The sequence below is a fragment of the Cnephaeus nilssonii genome, assembly GCF_951640355.1.
Source record: "Cnephaeus nilssonii genome assembly, chromosome: 3".
NCBI lineage: Eukaryota > Metazoa > Chordata > Mammalia > Chiroptera > Vespertilionidae > Cnephaeus > Cnephaeus nilssonii.
This window is the reverse complement of record NC_137074.1, coordinates 84300551-84319503: the sequence shown is the minus strand read 5'-3', so window position 1 is coordinate 84319503 and position 18953 is coordinate 84300551. Positions and strand designations below refer to the sequence as shown.

The window sequence follows — 18953 nt, the reverse complement described above, 5'->3', positions numbered from 1 at the left end:
ATGTAAAATATGTAAAGAACTCACAAAACTTAACAACCACAAAAATCAACCGACTTTTACAAATGGGTAGAAAATCTGAATATGCATCTTCCAAAAACATACTGATAGCCAACAGGCACATAAAAAGATGTTCAGCATCACTAATTATTAGAAAAATGCAAATCAAAACCACAATGAGATATCAACTCATACCTGTTAAAATGCCTATTATCAAAAAGATAAGAAACAACAAATGTTGGAGAAGATGTGGAGAAAGAGAACCCTCATACACTGTTGGTAGGAATGTAAATTAGCACACCACTATGGAAAACAGTATAAAGATTCCTGAAAAATTTAAGAATAGAGTCACCATATGATCCAGCAATTCCATTGCTGTGTATTATTCAAAGAATTATTAATTTGAAAAGATAAATGCACCCCTATGTTCAAAATATTAATTTGAAAAGATAAATGCACCCCTATGTTCACTGAAGCATTATTTACAATAGCTAAGATATAAAAAAAAAAAACAACCTAAGTGTGTGATGGTTGGTGGATAAAGAAAATGTGGTACACACACAATGGACTACTACCCAGTCATAAAAAGAATTAAATCTTGCCATTTGAGACAAAACAAATGTATTGAAGTAAGTCAGATGGAGAAAGACTAATACTGCATAATTTCACTCATATGTGGAAACTAAAACAAACAACAACAAAAACAAGCCAAAACGAAAACAAACTCAAACATATAAGGACAGGTTGGTGGTACCAGAGGGGAAAGGGGTGGGGAGTGAATAAGAAGTCTGCAGAGGTCAGTTTTATGGTGAAAGACAATAACTAGATTTTTTGTGGTGATCACTTTGTAATGTATACAAATATCCTATCTAATAAAAGAGTAATATGCAAATTGACCATCACTCCAACACACAAGATGGCTGCCCCCATGTGGACACAACATGGCCACCACAAGATGGTCAGCAGGGAAGCGCAGTTGGGAGGGACCAGGCCTGCAAGGGAGGGCAGTTGTGGGCCATCAGGCCAGCAGGGGAGGGCAGTTGGGAGGGACAAGGCCTACAAGGGAGGGCAATTGGGGGCAATCAAGCCTGCAGGGGAGGGCAGTTAGGGGTGACCAGGCCAGCAGAGGAGGGAAGTTGGGGGCGATCAGGCCTGCAGGGAAGGGCAGTTGGGGGGACCCAGGCCTGCAGGGGAGAGCAGTTAGGGGTGACCAGGACTGCAGGGGAGGGCAATTAGGGGCAAACAGGCTGGCAGGGGAGCAGTTAGGCATCGATCAGGCTGGCAGGGGAGTGGTTAGGGGGTGATCAGGCTGGCAGGCAGAAGCAGTTAGGGGCAATCGGGAAGGCAGGCAGGCAAGCAGTTGGGAGCCAACAGTCCTAGATTGTGAGAGGGATGTCCCTAAACAGGCATTCGGACATCCCTTGAGGGGTCCCAGATTGGAGAGGGTGCAGGCTGGGCTGAGGGACACCCCCCACCACCACCGTGCATGAATTTCATGCACCAGGCCTCTAGTCAAATTATAATGTTGTATGCCTGAGACATATAATGTCATATATCAATATTACCTTCAAAGAAACGGATAAAGTCTAGCCAAGTGTTCTGGGGTATCTGAGCTCTGGCAATGCCTATTAAGACTCTAGACATATATATAGCTACTATGAGGGAGGAAAATATTAAGTATGCTATATATTAAAATAACACGTATTGATTCAGTGGCCATAGGACACTTTCTAATGAGAATCAGCAATAAAGTTTCCAAGGGCCAAGCAAATCAAAATGACTGAAAAAAGACAAAAGGGAATAGAAAAGTACTTGTATAATGATTAGTTAAAATAAAGACAATTTAACTTAAAAAGTTAGGATTTCAAATAATTGCTAAATAAAGCAAGGAATATACAACTTATCCCCACATATAGCAATAATAACAACACAGGCACCATTTGCAATGGGGCACAGATCTACCTCAAATGGAAAAAAGAAAGGTGATAGGAAATATTCTAAAGAGGTAAATGTGAAGTAAAGTGTGTGGAATGGATAGCAATGTAATAGAAATTCACTGAACCCAAATCCTATCTAATGAAGAGGTAATATGCTAATTGACCATCACTCCGTCACAAAGATGGCTGAACCCACAGCTGAGGCCAAGTTCCCATAAGGAGCCTTAACGAGCAATCAGCAGGGACCTGAGGCTACGCCCTCCTCCACCCCCGTGGGGCTTGACAGGGGACCTCAGGCCCCACCCCCCACCCAGCAGGGCTTGACAGGGGACTTCAGGCCATGCCTCCTGCCTTGGCACCAGGCCAGGGGACCTGAGGCCACGGCCCCCACCCAGCGGGGCTTGACGGGGGACCTCAAGGTGTGCTTCCCGTCCTGGTGCTGGACTAGGGGACCTCAGGCTGCTCCCCCAACCCCAGCACCAGGCCGGGGAACCTCAGGCCGTGCCCCCCACCCAGCGGGGCTTGACAGGGGACCTCAAGGTGCACCCCCAATGCTGGGTCAGGGGAACTCAGGCCGTGCCCTCTGCCCAGCAGGGCTTGACGGGGGACCTGAGGCTGTGCCCCCCTCCCAGTGCTGGGCCGGGGGATCTCAGGCCACACCCCCCACCCCAGCACCAGGCCAGGGGACCTGAGGCTGCGCCCCCCTGCCAATGGGGCTTGATGAGGGACCTGAGGCTGGGCCCCCCCCCCCCCCGCCTGGCAGCACATGACTGGGGACCTCAGGCCATGCCCCCCACCCAGCAGGGCTTGACAGGGGATCTCAGGCCGTGTCCCCCACCTGGCGGGGCTTGACGGGGGACCTCAAGACACGTCCCCTGCCCCATCTGGGGGACCTCAGGCCACGCCCCCCGTCCTGGCACCAGGCCAGGGGACCTGAGGCTATGCCCCCTGTCCGGCAGGGCTTGACAAGGGTGGACTGGCCGGGTCTGGATCTAGCCCAATGGTGGGGGAGAGCAGCCAGGTCTGGGTCTCACACGATTTTGAGGTGCATGTGGGTGGGTGGGGACTTGACTCTGGGTCCCCCTTTAATGTACATGAATTTCGTGCACCCGGCCACTAGTTATTTTATAAGAAAAAGAATTTTGCTTAGAATAAGTGTTTCCATTCTTTTTCACACTCATCACATCTTGCTGATGCAAAACATGTGTTATCTTGCCAAAACCTTAATCTGTGTATGCTCAGATTTTTCCATAACTTGATCCTATTATGGAGATAATTTCTGTCTCTTTGTAAACTCATGCTAAACCAGTAATTCTGAGTCCTGTTCTGTATGTTTTCTTTCTGAAATACATCAACATGCTGATTCATCACATTGGGTAACAATTCATTCTTTTTTTTTTTTTTAATATATTTTATTGATTTTTCACAGAGAGGAAGGGAGAGGGATAGAGAGCTAGAAACATCGATGAGAGAGAGAGACATCGACCAGCTGCCTCCTGCACACCCCCCACCAGGGGTTGTGCCCGCAACCAATGTATATGCCCTTGACTGGAATCAAACCTGGGACCTTCCAGTCCGCAGACTGACGCTCTATCCACTGAGCCAAACCGGTTCTGGCTAACAATTCATTCTTTATCAGAAGTATTGTAGAGTAAAAAAATAGTGAATCTATACTTTTGGGTAGAGTATCTGATTATGGGAAACCACGGAAGGGATTTGCAAAAAAATAAAGTAATAAAGCGCTAGGAAACCAAGATGGCAGCATAGGTAATCACCTATACTTGCTGCCTCTCACAACCACATCAAAACCACAACTAAACGGCAGAACAACTACCACCCAGAACCGCGGGAAAGCTGGCTGAGTGGAAGTTCCACAACTAGAGAGGTGAAGAATGCTCATTGAGACCAGTAGGAAGTGTGGAGGCGCAGAAAGTGCTGCACCTGTTTGTGCTGCTTTTTAAACCTGGAGGGAGATATAAGCTCCCACTTGCTCTGAACTCCAGGTCCGGGCGAGATTCTGGGGGACCCAGACACATACGGGGAGAAACTGGACTGTCTGGCATCAGAACAGGAACATGAGGGTGGCTTACTCTTAGAGGTGCTTGCAGAGATCATTGTGCCTGCACAGGGCACGGGACACGGAGAAGGTTCTCCAGTTCAGCGCAGCCATTGCTATTTGCTCTGCCCTGGTGATTCCCAGAGACCCCGCCCCACCCAATTTACAACCATACCCAAGCTGTGAGCAGTGGCTTTTGCATATGAATGGCCTGTTCTTTCTCCTAAACAAACTGCAGCTGGGTCAGAGAGCCCCAGAGATTCCAAAAGAAGGCCCACTACCTGGCAGCAGAAGCTGCCTTGCTTCACTGCTGGGCCTCATCTGGACACTTCCAAACCCCATACAAAGATGAGAAATCTTGCAGATGTCTCTGTAGCTCCTGCTGGGAGGCCCCAGACAGTGGCTGACCTTGTACCTCCTTGGAGATCCAAAAGCCAGTTTACCCAGTGGTCAGAGTGAAACCATATGAGATTACAACTTTCACATCCATAAGAGACACACTCAAGGGGCAGACTTAGTGAGCACCAAAGCCCTACTGAAGCAAGTCCTGCCCCATAAGGGTGTCTCCTGTGCAATAGATCTTCCAGTGTAGACATAGCTGGTCATCACAGCCAACTGGTCTGGCAGTCAATTCCTCCCAGTGATACCAACAGCAATCAAGTGTTAACTACAACAAGACTGTGAAAACAGCCCACAAAGGGGTGCACCAAGAGCATCCACCTCAGGTGACTAGGGAGGCTGAGCCACTGGGCCCTATAAGGACACCAATCACACAAGGCCACTCTATCAACTCAAGGAGACTTAGCAGCTAACCAGTACATAGAAACAAACACAGGGAAGCAGCCAAAATGCAGAGACAAAGAAACATGTCACAAATGAAAGAAATGGAGGAAAGCAAAATAGTGGATATAGAGTTCAAAACCACGGTTATAAGGTTTTTCAAGAATTTCCTAGAAACCTCCAAGAAATTTATTGAGACCCTCGAGAATATGAAAAAGGACCAACTAGAAATTAAGCATACACTGACTGAAATAAAGAATAATATACAGAGATTCAACAGCAGACTAGAAAATCCCAAGAATCAAGTCAAAGATTTGAAATACGAAGAAGCAAAAAACACCCAACTGGAAAAGCAAAGAGAAAAAAGAACCCAAAAGTATGAAGATAGTGTAAGGAGCCTCTGGGACAACTTCAAGCATACCAACATCCAAATTATGGTGGTGCCAGAAGAAGAGAGAGAGCAAGATACTGAAAACCTATTTGAAGAAATAGTGACAGAAAACTTCCCCTACCTGGTGAAAGAAATAGACTTACAAGTCCAGGAAGCACACAGAACCCCAAACAAAAGGAATACAAAGAGGACCACACCAAGACACATCATAATTAAAATGCCAAGAGCAAAAGACAAAGAGAGAATATTAAAAGCAGCAAGAGAAAAACAGTTAATTACCTATAAGGGAGCACCCATATGATTGTCAGCTGATTTCTCAACAGAAACTATGCAGGCCAGACGGGAGTGGCAAGAAATATTCAAAGTGATGAATTGCAAGAACCTACAACCAAGATTACTCTACCCAGCAAAGCTATCATTCAGAATTGATGGTCAGATAAAGAGCTTCAGAGATAAGAAAAAGCTAAAGGAGTTCATCACCACCAAACCAGTATTATATTAAATGCTGAAAGGTATTCTTAAAGAAGAGGAAGAAGAAGAAAAAGGTAAAGATAAAAATTATGAACAACAAATACATGCTATCAACAAAGTGAATCTAAAAATCAAGAGCGAATAAAAAATCTGATGAACAGAATAAACTGGTGAATATAATAGAATCAGGGGCATAGAAAGGGAGTAGACTGACAATTCTCGGGGGAAAGGTGTATGTGGGGTGCGGGAAGAGACTGGACAAAAATCGTACACCTATAGATGAGGACAGTGCGGGGTGGGGGATGGGAACCAGGTAGAGGGGAGCTATGGGGGGGGAAGGAACAATTATAATAATCTGAACAATAAAGATTTATTAAATTAAAAAAAATAATAAAAATAAAAATCAAAAAAAATTATGAACAACGAAGTGACAACAAATACATATCTATCAACAAGTGAATCTAAAAATCAAGTGAATAAAAAATCTGAAGAACAGAATAAACTAGTGAATATAATAGAATCAGAGGTATAGGAAGGGAGTGGACTTACAATACTTGGGGGGAAGGGAGTGTGGGGGGTACAGGAAGAGATTGGACAAAGATCTTACACCTATGGACCAGGACAGCGGGGGGCGTAAAGGCATGGGGTGGGGTGGGAATGGGTGGAGGGGAGCTATGGGGGGGGGGGGGAAGAGGAACAACTGTAATAATCTGAACAATAAAGAATTATTCAAAAATTAAAAAATTAAATAAATAAATAAATAAAGCGCTAGCTTGTTCTTCATGTTGGTTACACAGGTGAGTTTCATAAAATTCATCATGCTGTACATTCAGACATGTACATTTCTGTATATATTATATCTCAATAAAAAGCCAAACGAAGTAACTAAATAAATAATACCAGGAAAATAATTATTTGGCCAATTTGATCCACTGTTAGAGCTCAAGCTATTATGAATTATCTCTGAGAAAGGAATACCCCTGAACATGCCTGAAAGTATGCAAACATTATTTTTTTCTCTGTCATTCTCATTATTTGCATAGCAAGGAATACTGTGTCCAGTCTATCTCATTAGACAATATTATTTGCTCTGCCATATTAAAGGGGAAAACCAGGTCATAGTGGAAAATGAGTGTTGAAGGAGCACAATTACATCAGGGAATCTTAGAATAAATTTCAATGATTCTTAACACAAAGATTTCTATGTGTAGAGGGCCCCCTGGGAAGACACATGGACATTCTTTAGATTGCTGAGCCCAAGATATTTGACAGAGTCATGTCAGTTGCACCCCGCCCCAGGAGTGCGGAGGTGTTGTCATTTCCTGGCTTACCTTTGTCTAGGTTCCGGAAGAGGGCTTTGAGATGTGGAACCAGTCTAGCACCAGAAAAGAGGAAATGAAATAGACCTGGGCCCTCCCAAGCTCCTTTAATCTTAAGTTTTCCAGTGAACCCCCCTTGTATATGGGAGTATAAATAAATGTGCTGTGTGGCTCAGGGAGTCGTCTGTCTCTCCAGCAGAAGAGGTCAGCGACCCACCCGGCACCCAGCTTGCATCTACTTCTGTGTCTCTTCATTTCTTTATTTCTCAATCCCTGGACGCCTCTATCAAGAACCAGTTTCATCTCTCTCCGTGCTGGCCACGGAAAAGAGAGATCCCCGCCGCATCAGGCCCCCGCATCTATGAATTTATATTTAATGAATAATCACTCATACATGGTGAATTAAATTCTAGGTCACCATGCTTATTTAATAAAAATATTTTAAAATTTGGACTCCATAACCAGTCTCAAACATGTTTTCTTTACATTATTCCAACAACACTTCAATTCCTTTTTTTCAAAGAGTTTATGACTCTAAGACCCAGCACCAGCACCAGCCTGCCTTGCTTCACAGCTGGGCCTCACCTGGGAACTTCCAAACCTGATACAAATAGGAGGAATCTGCAGATCTCTCTGTAGCTCCTGCTGGGTGGTCCCAGGCAGTGGCTGACTTTGCACCTCCCTGGAGACCCAAGAGACAACGCACCCAGTGGACAGCTTCAGACCATACCAGATTACAACTTTACACATCCACAAGTAGCACACTCAAGGGGCAGACTCAATGAGCACCAAAGCCCCACAGAAGCAAGTCCTGCTCCATAGGGGTGTTTCCTACAGCAGCTCTTCTGCTGTAGTTGCGGCTAGTTCTCATAGCCAATTGCCCTGGAGGTCAATTTCTCCCAGTGATGCTAAAAGCAATCAAGTCTCAACTACAACAAGACTGTGCACACAGCACACAAAGGGGTACAACTAGAGGGCTCACCTCAGGTGACTGGGAAGGCTGAGCCACTGAGCCCTATAGAACACCTACTACACAAAGCCACTCTACCAACTCCAGGAGAAATAGCAGTTCTACCCAATACATAGAAACAAATACAGGGAAACAGCCAAAATGCAGAGACAAAGAAACATGTCACAAATGGAAGAAAGCAAACTACTAGATACAGAGTTCAAAACCATGGTTATAAGGTTACTCAAGGATTTTCATGAGACCTTCAAGGGAATTAGTAAGACTTTCAAGGATCTTAGTGAGAAGCCAAAACATGAAAAAGGACCATTCAGAAATTAAGCATACACTAACTAAAATAAAGAATAATTGACAGGGATTCAATAGTAGAGTAGAGGATTCTGAGAATCAAATCAATGATTTGAAATATAAGAGGGCAAAAACACCCAACCAGAGAGCAAAAAGAAAAAAGAATCCAAAAATATGAAGAGAGTATAAGGGGCCTCTGAGACAACTTCAAGTGTACCAACATTCAAATTATGGGGGTGTCAGAACGAGAAGAGAGAGAACAAGATACTGAAAACCTATTTGAAAAAAATAATGACAAAACTTCCCTACCTGGTGAAAAAACAGACTTACAAGTCCAGGAAGCACAGAGAGTCCCAAACAAGAGGAATTCAAAGAGGCCCACATCAAGACACATCATAATTAAAATGTCGAAGGCAAAAGACAAAAAGAGAATCTTAAAAGTAGCAAGAAAAAAAGCAGTTAGTTACCTACAAGAGAGTGCCGATAGAACTGTCAGGTGATTTCTCAACAGAAATTTTGCAGGCCAGAATGGAGTGGCAAGAAATATTCAAAGTGATGAATAGCAGGGACCTACAAGCAAGATCACTCTACCCAGCAAAGCTATCATTTAGAATTGAAGGTGAGATAAAGTTTCACAGACAAGAAAAAGCTACAGGAGTTCATCACCACCAAATCAGTAGTACATGAAATATTGAAGGGTATTCTTTAAGAAGAGGAAGAAGAAGAAAAAGAAAAAGATTTTAAAAAATCCACACAGACACCAGGGGGGTTAAAGCATGAGTGTGGGGGTGGGGAGGCAATAGAAGGATAAGGACACATATGTAATACCTTAATCAATAAAGAAAAAATCCAGAGAGAAACCAAGATGGCGGCATAGGGTAAACACCTAATTGTTGCCTACCACAACAATTTTGAAACTACAACTGGAAAACAGCAGACATCATCCAGAACCACCGGAAAGCTGCCTGAGCAGATGCTCTACAACTAGAATAAAAGAGAAAGGAACACTGAGCTTCAGGAGCTGTGGAGGTGTGGAGATCTGTGAGTGCGGAGAGGGTGGGCGGCTGAATACATGACTGGCTTGCTCCTGGCACGCAGAGAGAGCGGGCACCAAGTGCGCGGCTGGCTTTCTCGTTCAGGAGGAAAACAAAGACACCCTATTACACTGTTATCCAGAGCCGGTCGGGGAGAGGCCGGCCTGTCTGTCTGGCAGCAGGCGAAACTCGAGAGCAGCCTTCTCTCAGAGAGGCGCAGCCATTGTAGCGGGATATGGAAAACAAGGACCTCTTAGGGTGGGGCTGACAGGAAATCAAAGCTTGTCTGCACCAACGTGAGACCCCACCCAATCCAAGCCGAGCACAGAAACCCTCCCAGTGGCTAGCTTTCTCGTTCAGGAGAAAAACAAAACCTCCCAACCGCAATGATATCCAGCTCCAGTCGGGGAGAAGCCAGCCTGTCTGGCAACAGGCGAAACTCGAGAGCAGCCTTCTCAGAGGTGTGCGCAGCCATCACCGCGGGACATTAGGGTGGGGCTGACAAGAAACCAAAGCTTGTCTGCACCACCCTGAGACTCCGCCCCATCCAAGCTGAGCACAGAAGCCCTCCCAGTGGAGACACTGCTGATACTCACAGCCAATTAGCTTGGAGATCAACTCCCCCCAGTGATACCAACAACAAGCAAGGCTTAACTACAACAAGACTGCGCACACAGCCTACAAGGGGTGCACCAAGAGGATCCACCACAGGTAACTGGGGAGGCTGAGCTACTGGGCTCTGCTAAGACACCTAACACACAAAGCAACTCCATCAACTCAGGGAAGCAGCTAAAATGCGGAGACAAAGAGGCAGGCCACAATTAAAGGAAATGGAGGAAAACAAAAGACTGGATATAGAGTTCAAAACCACGGTTATAAGGTTTTTCAAGAATTTCCTAGAAAAGGCCGATAAATTAAACGAGAACCTTGAGGACATGAAAAGGGATCAACTAGAAATAAAGCATACACTGACTGAAATAAAAAATATTATACAGAGACCTAAAAGCAGACTAGAGGATCGCAAGAATCAAGTCAAAGATTTGGAATACCAAGAAGCAAAAAACACTCCTCTGAAAAAGCAAAAAGAATACAAAAAGTTGAAGATAGTGTAAGAAGCCTCTGGGACAACTTCAAGTGTACCAACATAAGAATTATGGGGGTCCCAGAAGAAGAGAGAGAGCAAGATACTGAAAACCTATTTGAAGAAATAGTGACAGAAAACTTCCCCCACCATGAAAGAAATAGACTTACAAGTCCAGGAAGCACACAGAACTCCAAACAAAAGGAATACAAAGAGGACCACACCAAGACACATCATAATTAAAATGCCAAGAGCAAAAGACAAAGAGAGAATGTTAAAAGCAGCAAGAGAAAAACAGTTAATTACCTATAAGGGAGCACCCATATGATTGTCAGCTGATTTCTCAACAGAAACTATGCAGGCCAGATGGGAGTGGCAAGAAATATTCAAAGTGATGAATTGCAAGAACCTACAACCAAGATTACTCTACCCAGCAAAGCTATCATTCAGAATTGAAGGCCAGATAAAGAGCTTCACAAATAAGAAAAAGCTAAAGGAGTTCATCACCGCCAAACAAGAATTATATTAAATGCTGAAAGGTATTCTTAAAGAAGAGGAAGAAGAAGATAAAGATAAAAATTATGAACAACAAATAGGTAACTATCAACAAGTGAATCTAAAAACCAAGGGAATAAAAAATCTGATGAACAGCACTAACTGGTGAATATAATAGAATCAGGGGCATAGAAAGGGAGTGGACTGACAATTCTCGGGGGAAAAGGGGAGTGGGGGGTGCCGGAAGAGACTGAACAAAAATCGTACACCTATGGAGGAGGACACTGGGGGGGGGGGGGAGGGGCGGCTAAGGGCAGAGGGTGGGGTAGGAACCTGGTGGAGTGGAGCTATTGGGGGGGGGGGGGGGGAAGAGGAACAACTGTAATAATCTGAACAATAAAGATTTATTAAAAAAATAAAATAAAGAAAAAAATCTTATATAATAAAAGCGTAATATGCTAATTAAACTGGACATCCTTTCGGACGACCTTCTGGACGAAGCCGGGGCTGCCAGGGAAACCTGGGTCCTGGGTGCCTGCTGCCGGCCAGAGGGAAGCCCAGGTCCCAGGTGCCTGCTGGCAGCCAGAGGAAAGCCCGGGTCCCAGGTGCCTGCTGGTGGTTGGAGGGAAGCCCAGGTCCCAGATGCCAAAGAGAATCCCAGGTCCTGGGTGCCAGAGGGAAGCTGGTGCCAGCAGCTAGGGGAAGGAAGGCCTACTCTTGCATGAATTTCATGCATCGTGCCTCTAGTATGAACAATAAAATGACAATACAAACATATATATCACCAATTTAATCTAAAAATCAAAATAAATGAACAAGGAATCTAATGAACAAAATAAACTGGTAAATAAAATAGAATCAGAGGCATGTGAATGGTACAGACTGAAGATTCTCAAAGGGAAAGGGGTAGGAGATTGGGAAGATATTAAGCAAAGATCTTATATGCATACTAGAGGCCCGGTGCATGAAATTCGTGCACGGAGGGGGGTTGTCCCTCAGCCCAGCCTGTACCCTCGCCAATATGGGACCCCTCAAGAGATGTCCGACTGCCCATTTAGGCCCGATCCCACCAGGATCGGGCCTAAATGGGCAGTCGGACATCCCTCTCACAATCCAGGACTGCTGGCTCCCAACTGCTTGCCTGCCTGCCTTCCTGATTGCCCCTAACCACTTCTGCCTGCCAGTCTGATCACCCCCTAACCCAGTGATGGCGAACCCATGAAATGCGTGTCAGCAATGACACGTGTAGCCATTTCTGATGACACGCGGCCCCTGAGGCGGCCGCATGCCGAGGATGAAACATTTGCTGCTCCTGAGGATGAAACATTTGTGAAATAATGTTTTTTCCTCAAAGTGACACACTACCTGAGTTATGCTCAGTTTTTTGGCGAAGTTTGACACACCAAGCTCAAAAGGTTGCCCATCACTGCCCTGACCACTCTGCTGCCAGCCTGTTTGTCCCCAACTTCCCTCCTCTGCCAGCCTGGTCACCCCTAACTGCCCTCTCCTGCAGGGTTGATCACCTCCAACTGCCCTCCCTTGCAGGCTTGGTCCCTCTCAACTGCCCTCCCTTGCAGGCCGGGTGCCTCCCAACTGCCCTCTCCTGTTGGCCATCTTGTAGTGGCCATCTTGTGTCCACATGGGGGCAGGATCTTTGACCACATGGGGGCAGCTATATTGTGTGTTGCAGTGATGATCAATCTGCATATTACTCTTTTATTAGATAGGATAGAGGCCTGGTACAGGGGTGGGGGCCAGCTGGTTTGCCCTGAAGGGTGTCTCAGATCAGGTGGGGGTTCCCTTGGGGTGTGGGGCGGCCTGAGCGAGGGGCCTGTGGTGGTTTGCAGGCCGGCCACGCCCCCTGGCAACCCAAGCAGAGGCCCTGGTATCTGGAATTTATTTTCCTTCTACAATTGAAACTTTGTAGCCTGGAGCAGAGCCAAGCCTGGGGCTCCCTCCGAGGCCGGCAGCCGTTTGTTTTGGGGTTATAATTGAAACTTTGTTGCCTTAAGCGGGTGGGCCCGGCCAGTGTGTGTGGAAAGCTTTGCTTCCCCTGTTGCCGGCTGCAACCCTGGCCTGCTCTCTCAAGCTCCATTCTGCCGCCATTTGTTCGAATTTGTATACCTTCTATAATTGAAACTTTGTAGCTTGAGTGGAGGCTTAGACCTGGCCAGGGCAGGCGGAAAGCTTGGCTTCCTCTGTTACCTAGGAAACCTTGCTCTCTGTGGCTATAGCCATCTTGGTTTGGGTTAATTTGCATACTTGCTCTGATTGGATGGTGGGCGTGGCTTGTGGGTGTGGCTTGTGTGTGTTGGAGGTATGGTCAATTTGCATATTTGTCTATTATTAGATAGGACTAGAGGCCTGGTGCACGAAATTCATGCACGGGGGGGAGGGTCCCCTCAGCCCAGCCTGCACCCTCTCCAATCTGGGATCCCTCTCACATTCCGGGACCACTGGCTCCTAACTGCTTACCTGCCTGCTGGCCTGATCGCCCCTAACTGCCCCTCCTGCTGGCCTGGTCACCCCAACTGCCCCCCTCTGCCGGTCTGGTCACCCCCAACTGCCCCCCCACTGGCCTGGTTGCCCCTCACTGCCCCCCTCTGCCAGCCTGGTTGCCCCTCACTGCCTCCCCCTGCCGGCCTGGTCACCCCCAACTGCCCCCCTGATGGCCTGATAGCCCCCAACTTCCCCCCCTGCTGGCCTGCTCACTCCTCATTGCCCCCCCTGCCGGTCTGCTTACTCTTCACAGCCCACCCCCGCCAGCCTGGTTGCTGCCAACTGCCCCCCTGCCGGCCTGGTAGCCCCACACAGCCTGCTGTTTGGTGGTTTGGTCGTCCCTCACTAACCCCACTGCTGGCCTGGTCGCCCCACACAGCCTGCTTTTCAGTCGTTTGGTCGTCCCTAACTAACCCCCTCTGCCGGCCTTGTCACCTCATGCAGCCTGCTCTTCAGTCGTTACTACGAGGGCATCCTGAACAATTTGCATATTACCCTTTTATTAGTATAGATATGCATTACCTACGGTCACTGACAATAGGGTGGCAAAGGCCTGGGGTGGTGCCGGAACTGGGGAGAAGGGGACAATGGGGGGGAAAAAGAGGGACATCTGTAATACTCTCAACAATAAAGATTTTTTAAATTATTCTAGAAATATTATATTGGGAAGAATGCTTATAGTGAACTGGTATTTGAAAAAAAGCAGATTACAAAACCACATGTACAGGATGACTTCATTGTGATACATATGTATAGGTATAAATAAATAAATAAATAAATAAATAAATAAATAAGGAAGAATGAAGGATTACTAGGAATGCCAGCCTAGAATGACCCAAATTGGTTCTAGCATGAAAAATACATGTGTGAAGGAGCAAATTAACTTTATAGTTCCCCAAGTCATCTGAATGATAATATACCTAAACTAGAGGCCCAATGCATGAAATTCATGCAAGGGGCTTGGCCCTCGCAGCCCCAGCTGCCTCAGCCCTCACAGCTCTGGCTTGGTCTGGAAGGTAGTCCGGACAGTTGTTCTACTGTTCAGTCTAATTAGCATATTAGCTCTTGATAATCTGATTTATAATGCAATTTCATACATTTCAAACTTTTTCAGTCCCTTCCTTCTTCTGTTCTAACCTGCCTACCCTTAGAAATTATCATTGACAGTGTTACCTCACCTGATGGAATCCGGTAAGCGAAATTTTAGATATAAAACAACCCCTATGAACTGCTCTGCCAAGTAAAGGAGTTCATAATTTTTCTCAAGGTTCAAGGGAAGGCACATTGGAATAGCCTGGAGAAAAGAAAACAAACAAAACCCACAGTTAACTGCTTGATGTTTTTGTCAGATTATGCATCCTTTCTCTGATTCCTATCCTAGTGTTCTTGTCAAATGTATCCTCCGTGATACACTAAAGTGAATTAAAGACACCTCGGTAATAATAAAGCAATAACTTTTACTTCCTTGTCTAGTCTATCAGTGGAACCTCCAAAAATATGTGTTTTTTAAAATTTTGTTCAATGTGCATGGCTTTATATTTTTGTCTTTAGTATTTCCTTTGTAAATCACAGTCCAAAACACAAACTTTTTCCTCTAGTAACAACAAGTGACCCCTTATTTAACTGATACTGGTATCAGACCTTCCATGATTTATGTCTAAAAATAATTTTTATTTGAAGTCAGAAGTAGGTGGGAAAATTAATATACCAATAAATAGGACCTCATTTATTCACTCATTCATTATTAAGCAAAATTTTCTGTGCAAAAACTATGCTATCTAGGTAGCAAAGGGAATACTGAAAAACCTGGATGGAATAAATAGAAATGAGATTTCATCATAGTCTCCAAGGAAGCTACAAAACAGTGATTTAGAATTATTAAATCTGAAATCAAATACTTCTTTTCCCTAAAAATAAAAATAAACATTAAAATGGAAAGTCTTATAAATGGCTATTTTGGAAGGAATTATGTACATAGCACTGTATTAAATCTAGGTCCAGAAATAACATTTAATTTCCTCTTAGAATTTTAATAAATCTATTCTGAGGTGGATGGTGATGTTTAACTACAACAAATACTTAAATCGTAAGAGACTAAGTTATAAAATAGATATTCACACAGCATGGCATTTCAATTAAGTACTGTACTATCAAAGTTAGTACATAGGTCAACTATCTTACCTTATCTTCCTTTATCAAGTAGGTAGTATAACATTGAATGATACATTTTTGGGGTACTTAAGCTTTGTCTTGATGATAAAGAGGTATGTGTGTACATATGATTAAATCATTATTAAGGATTTTTGTCTCTTTACTGTTTACCTCATTATCATATAAATTTCACTTTCACTTGAAAAAAGTAAAGGAGATACAATAATTGGACTAAGGATCATTAACACATGATCCTTATTAAAAAAATATAGCCTCAGAGGTTGATCCATTCATTTCAATAAAGGAAAAACTAGAATCTACCCACAACATTCAATTTCTGGATCAATTATGTGTTAAATCTGAGTAACTAAAAGCAAATTTAAGAGATACAGATTAACAAAATTAAACTCTCTGAATTTTGATATACGTAAGTCCCACTAAATCTTCTAGTCTGACAACGTTTCCACCCTAGATTTTATGACAACTCTTGAAAGTACTAACATGCCTAAGGCCTGATCAAAGTGGTCAGAATGGTGAATAAAGAATAGTGGACACTGAGACATGTTTTCACTAAAGTTTCTATGGAAGATTCTTTTTCTCACAAAGACCAGTATAAACCTCAGCTTTCCTTAAGTTTCTTAAATAAGCATATATTTTGTAAATGTACATGCTGTACTCTCTGAATTGTGACCCTGCAGCTTTTATTTTTACCCAGCCACTAATTATTCCCAATTGTTTACAACTTTACACATCCATAATTAGTAGATTGTGACGCCTAGCCTAGATGGAACTACAGAAATTATGGTAGAACATCTGTATTTTCCTGACTTATCTCAGCTCTGTGGAAATAAGTACCTGGATCTCTTCTTTTAGAAAAGAGATGGTAAGTTTAGCATTGCAAAATGTTACCTCACAACTCTTCTGATCTTGGGCAAGTTTGAATCCTTTCTTCCCATCACAGTAACAAGAATAACCTCCAGGGTAATTGACACAAAGTTGAGCACACATGTTCTCAGAGCATTCATCCACATCTAGAGTAACAGAGAACATAAATCTTAACATCTCCTAAATGCTCAACTCAACAGAAGAAGTCACAAGTTTAATTTCTTTTTATTTACACACTGGAAACAACAAATTTAATATTTAAATTTTGTTAATTAATACTTAACAAAAATATAACAAGTATACTAATTTTCTGATTTTGAATTTGAAGGCAAAAAGACCGAGAGTCTCAAGTTAGTTGGCATTTCTGATTATATAATTCCATTGATATTACCTCCCTATTCTTTGCTTTGAAGAAAAAAAGGGGAATGTAGAAGGGAGGAGAGGGGAAAGGAAGATGGGAAAATAGGGATGAAAAGATCCCTTTTAAATGAAGGTCAATCTAATTGAGAAATAAATGATAATATCAAAAACATTTGACTTTTCAGAATGCAATAGTGGCAATAAATTTAAGGGCATACCTTTATTTCTTCTTAACTTATATTTATTAAAAGCTCACTGTGCTATATTACCTCCCACATTGTGAAATCTCGTATGTTGATCCCTGTCCCCACTCCATATTTTGAGAAAGTCATTCTTGAAAAGTTGTAACAATATGCTTCAGCTAAAGCCCACTACTAAGATCCAGAGCTACTAACTTTCTGACCTTTTCGATGAATGACCCAATGATATCTTTGAAAATTCCCAAATTCATAAATGCTATTATAGCACAAAATGGTTTAAAACAAAACCCCAATATTAGTGATCCCTCAATACCATTAAAATGTTATATGATTAAAGTAATAAAATATTATATGTCATATAAATCTGTTATTTTATTTTCAATTGTCGTTCATGGAATAAAACTACAATATAGATGATGAAGTTAACTAATTACCATCTACAAATGGTTATGGTTCACTACAGTAATTTCTATCTGGAGTGGTGAGAAAGTAGAAATGATGTATGTGTATGTATGTTGGAACGGGCGGGTATCTACAAGAGGTAAGGCCTCAAAGTCTCATGAGGAGTATATGTAGCTGAAAAAAAAACCGATTCTAAAATTATTATTGATTAGGGATGTTTGTAGAGAGAGGAAGTAGATTAGAGGTTCAGGGATTGGGAAAGGGTTACAGAGTTCTCGTTGGGGTGGTGCAGTTGTTTTAGAACAGATAATGGCAATGGCTGCATATCTATGTGAAATATAATTAATGCCACTGAATTGTACACTTAGAAACCATTAAATGACCACATTGTATCTCAAATATAGTTTGTAAAAATTGCTATTCATTTAATTAGTTTTAGTCATGGTATTAAATTCATTTTGAAACTTCAAAAAAAATTAAAGGAGGATGTGCGATAATTTGTATGTATCCATGATAAAAAAAAAAAAAATCCACTAAGACGTCCAAGCTACCTGAGGCACATGTGGCAGCACTGCTGTGGCCAAACGACATAGCAGCAAGTCCAAGGGCTCTTTCCTCATCCACGGCACTGACCCTACTAATCAGTACTCTCTCATTTCCAGAACTTAGCTATCATTTGGTTATGATTAAGCTTTTTTCTCTCATATGCATTTAATTATAATAGAACTTTGTCATTTCTTATTTTACAATAAATAAAACTTATGCGCAGAAAATCATTGATAAGCTTGGTATAGAATTGAAGGTTTCTAACCACCCTTGTTGTAAGTAACTCCCACATGATTTTTAAACTTCTCTCTTTTTTTTTTGTATGTGTGTATTATTCCTTCCAGCTTGAAACTCTTTTTATCTTTGAATATTATTTAAATGATGTGAGAATGTGTTTATTTTGCTTTTATCATACATGGGAGGTCTCTAATCCATATTTAGCTTAGAGGGCCCGGTGGAGTACTAACACTAAACCTAAAGACATGTGTCTTGCATATTTTTACTTTGGAAGGAAGCCAATGGGTTATTCAATTGAACAAACTAAGATGTATTTGACCATCTTAGAAAATCTGATTGTTGATGTCAAACAGAACCAATGCTTCTAAATACCAAATCGGGGTTCAAACCCACCCTCTTCACCATCAACAATGACATGACCACAACTCTACCTTCACAGGACTTTGATGTGGGACTGTATCTGTAACCTTCAGCACATTCACATTCAAAGTCCCCTGGGGTGTTCTTGCACACAGCTGTGCCACAAATGCTTGGCTTCACAGAGCATTCATCCACATCTATAAATGAAATCAATATATTAAAAGACATTTTTCCCATACCAAGCTAGCAAAGAACCCTTGATCTGCGTTTCCTGGATCTGGTTTAATATACGAAATAAGATAACAGAGTGGCCTGAGAATAACAAAACATTAAATCTATCATCATATTTTAGTTCACTAAATATTATATCTTTATGCAAGCACAGAGAATTTGATTGATGTTTGCAATGTGTACTTATGTAAATGAAAGACAGGGCTTTAGTTATTGTCTTATCTACCAGGCTACACTATGAAAATAAATGGGATAAAGGATTTACC

The 18953-nt window shown here is 43.0% G+C and overlaps 1 protein-coding gene across 1 annotated transcript in view; it reads right to left on the bottom strand.

Annotated features, from left to right (window-relative positions):
- PROS1 (protein S) overlaps positions 1-18953 on the bottom strand; it is a 96671-nt gene that overhangs the window by 25354 nt on the left and 52364 nt on the right. Inside the window, exons 7-9 of the mRNA XM_079766571.1 lie at positions 18528-18653; positions 16376-16497; positions 14494-14609 (exon numbers count right to left, since the gene is read on the bottom strand). Of these exons, the coding sequence (XP_079622697.1) occupies positions 14494-14609; positions 16376-16497; positions 18528-18653 (364 nt within the window). The remainder of the gene's footprint in view (positions 1-14493; positions 14610-16375; positions 16498-18527; positions 18654-18953) is intronic.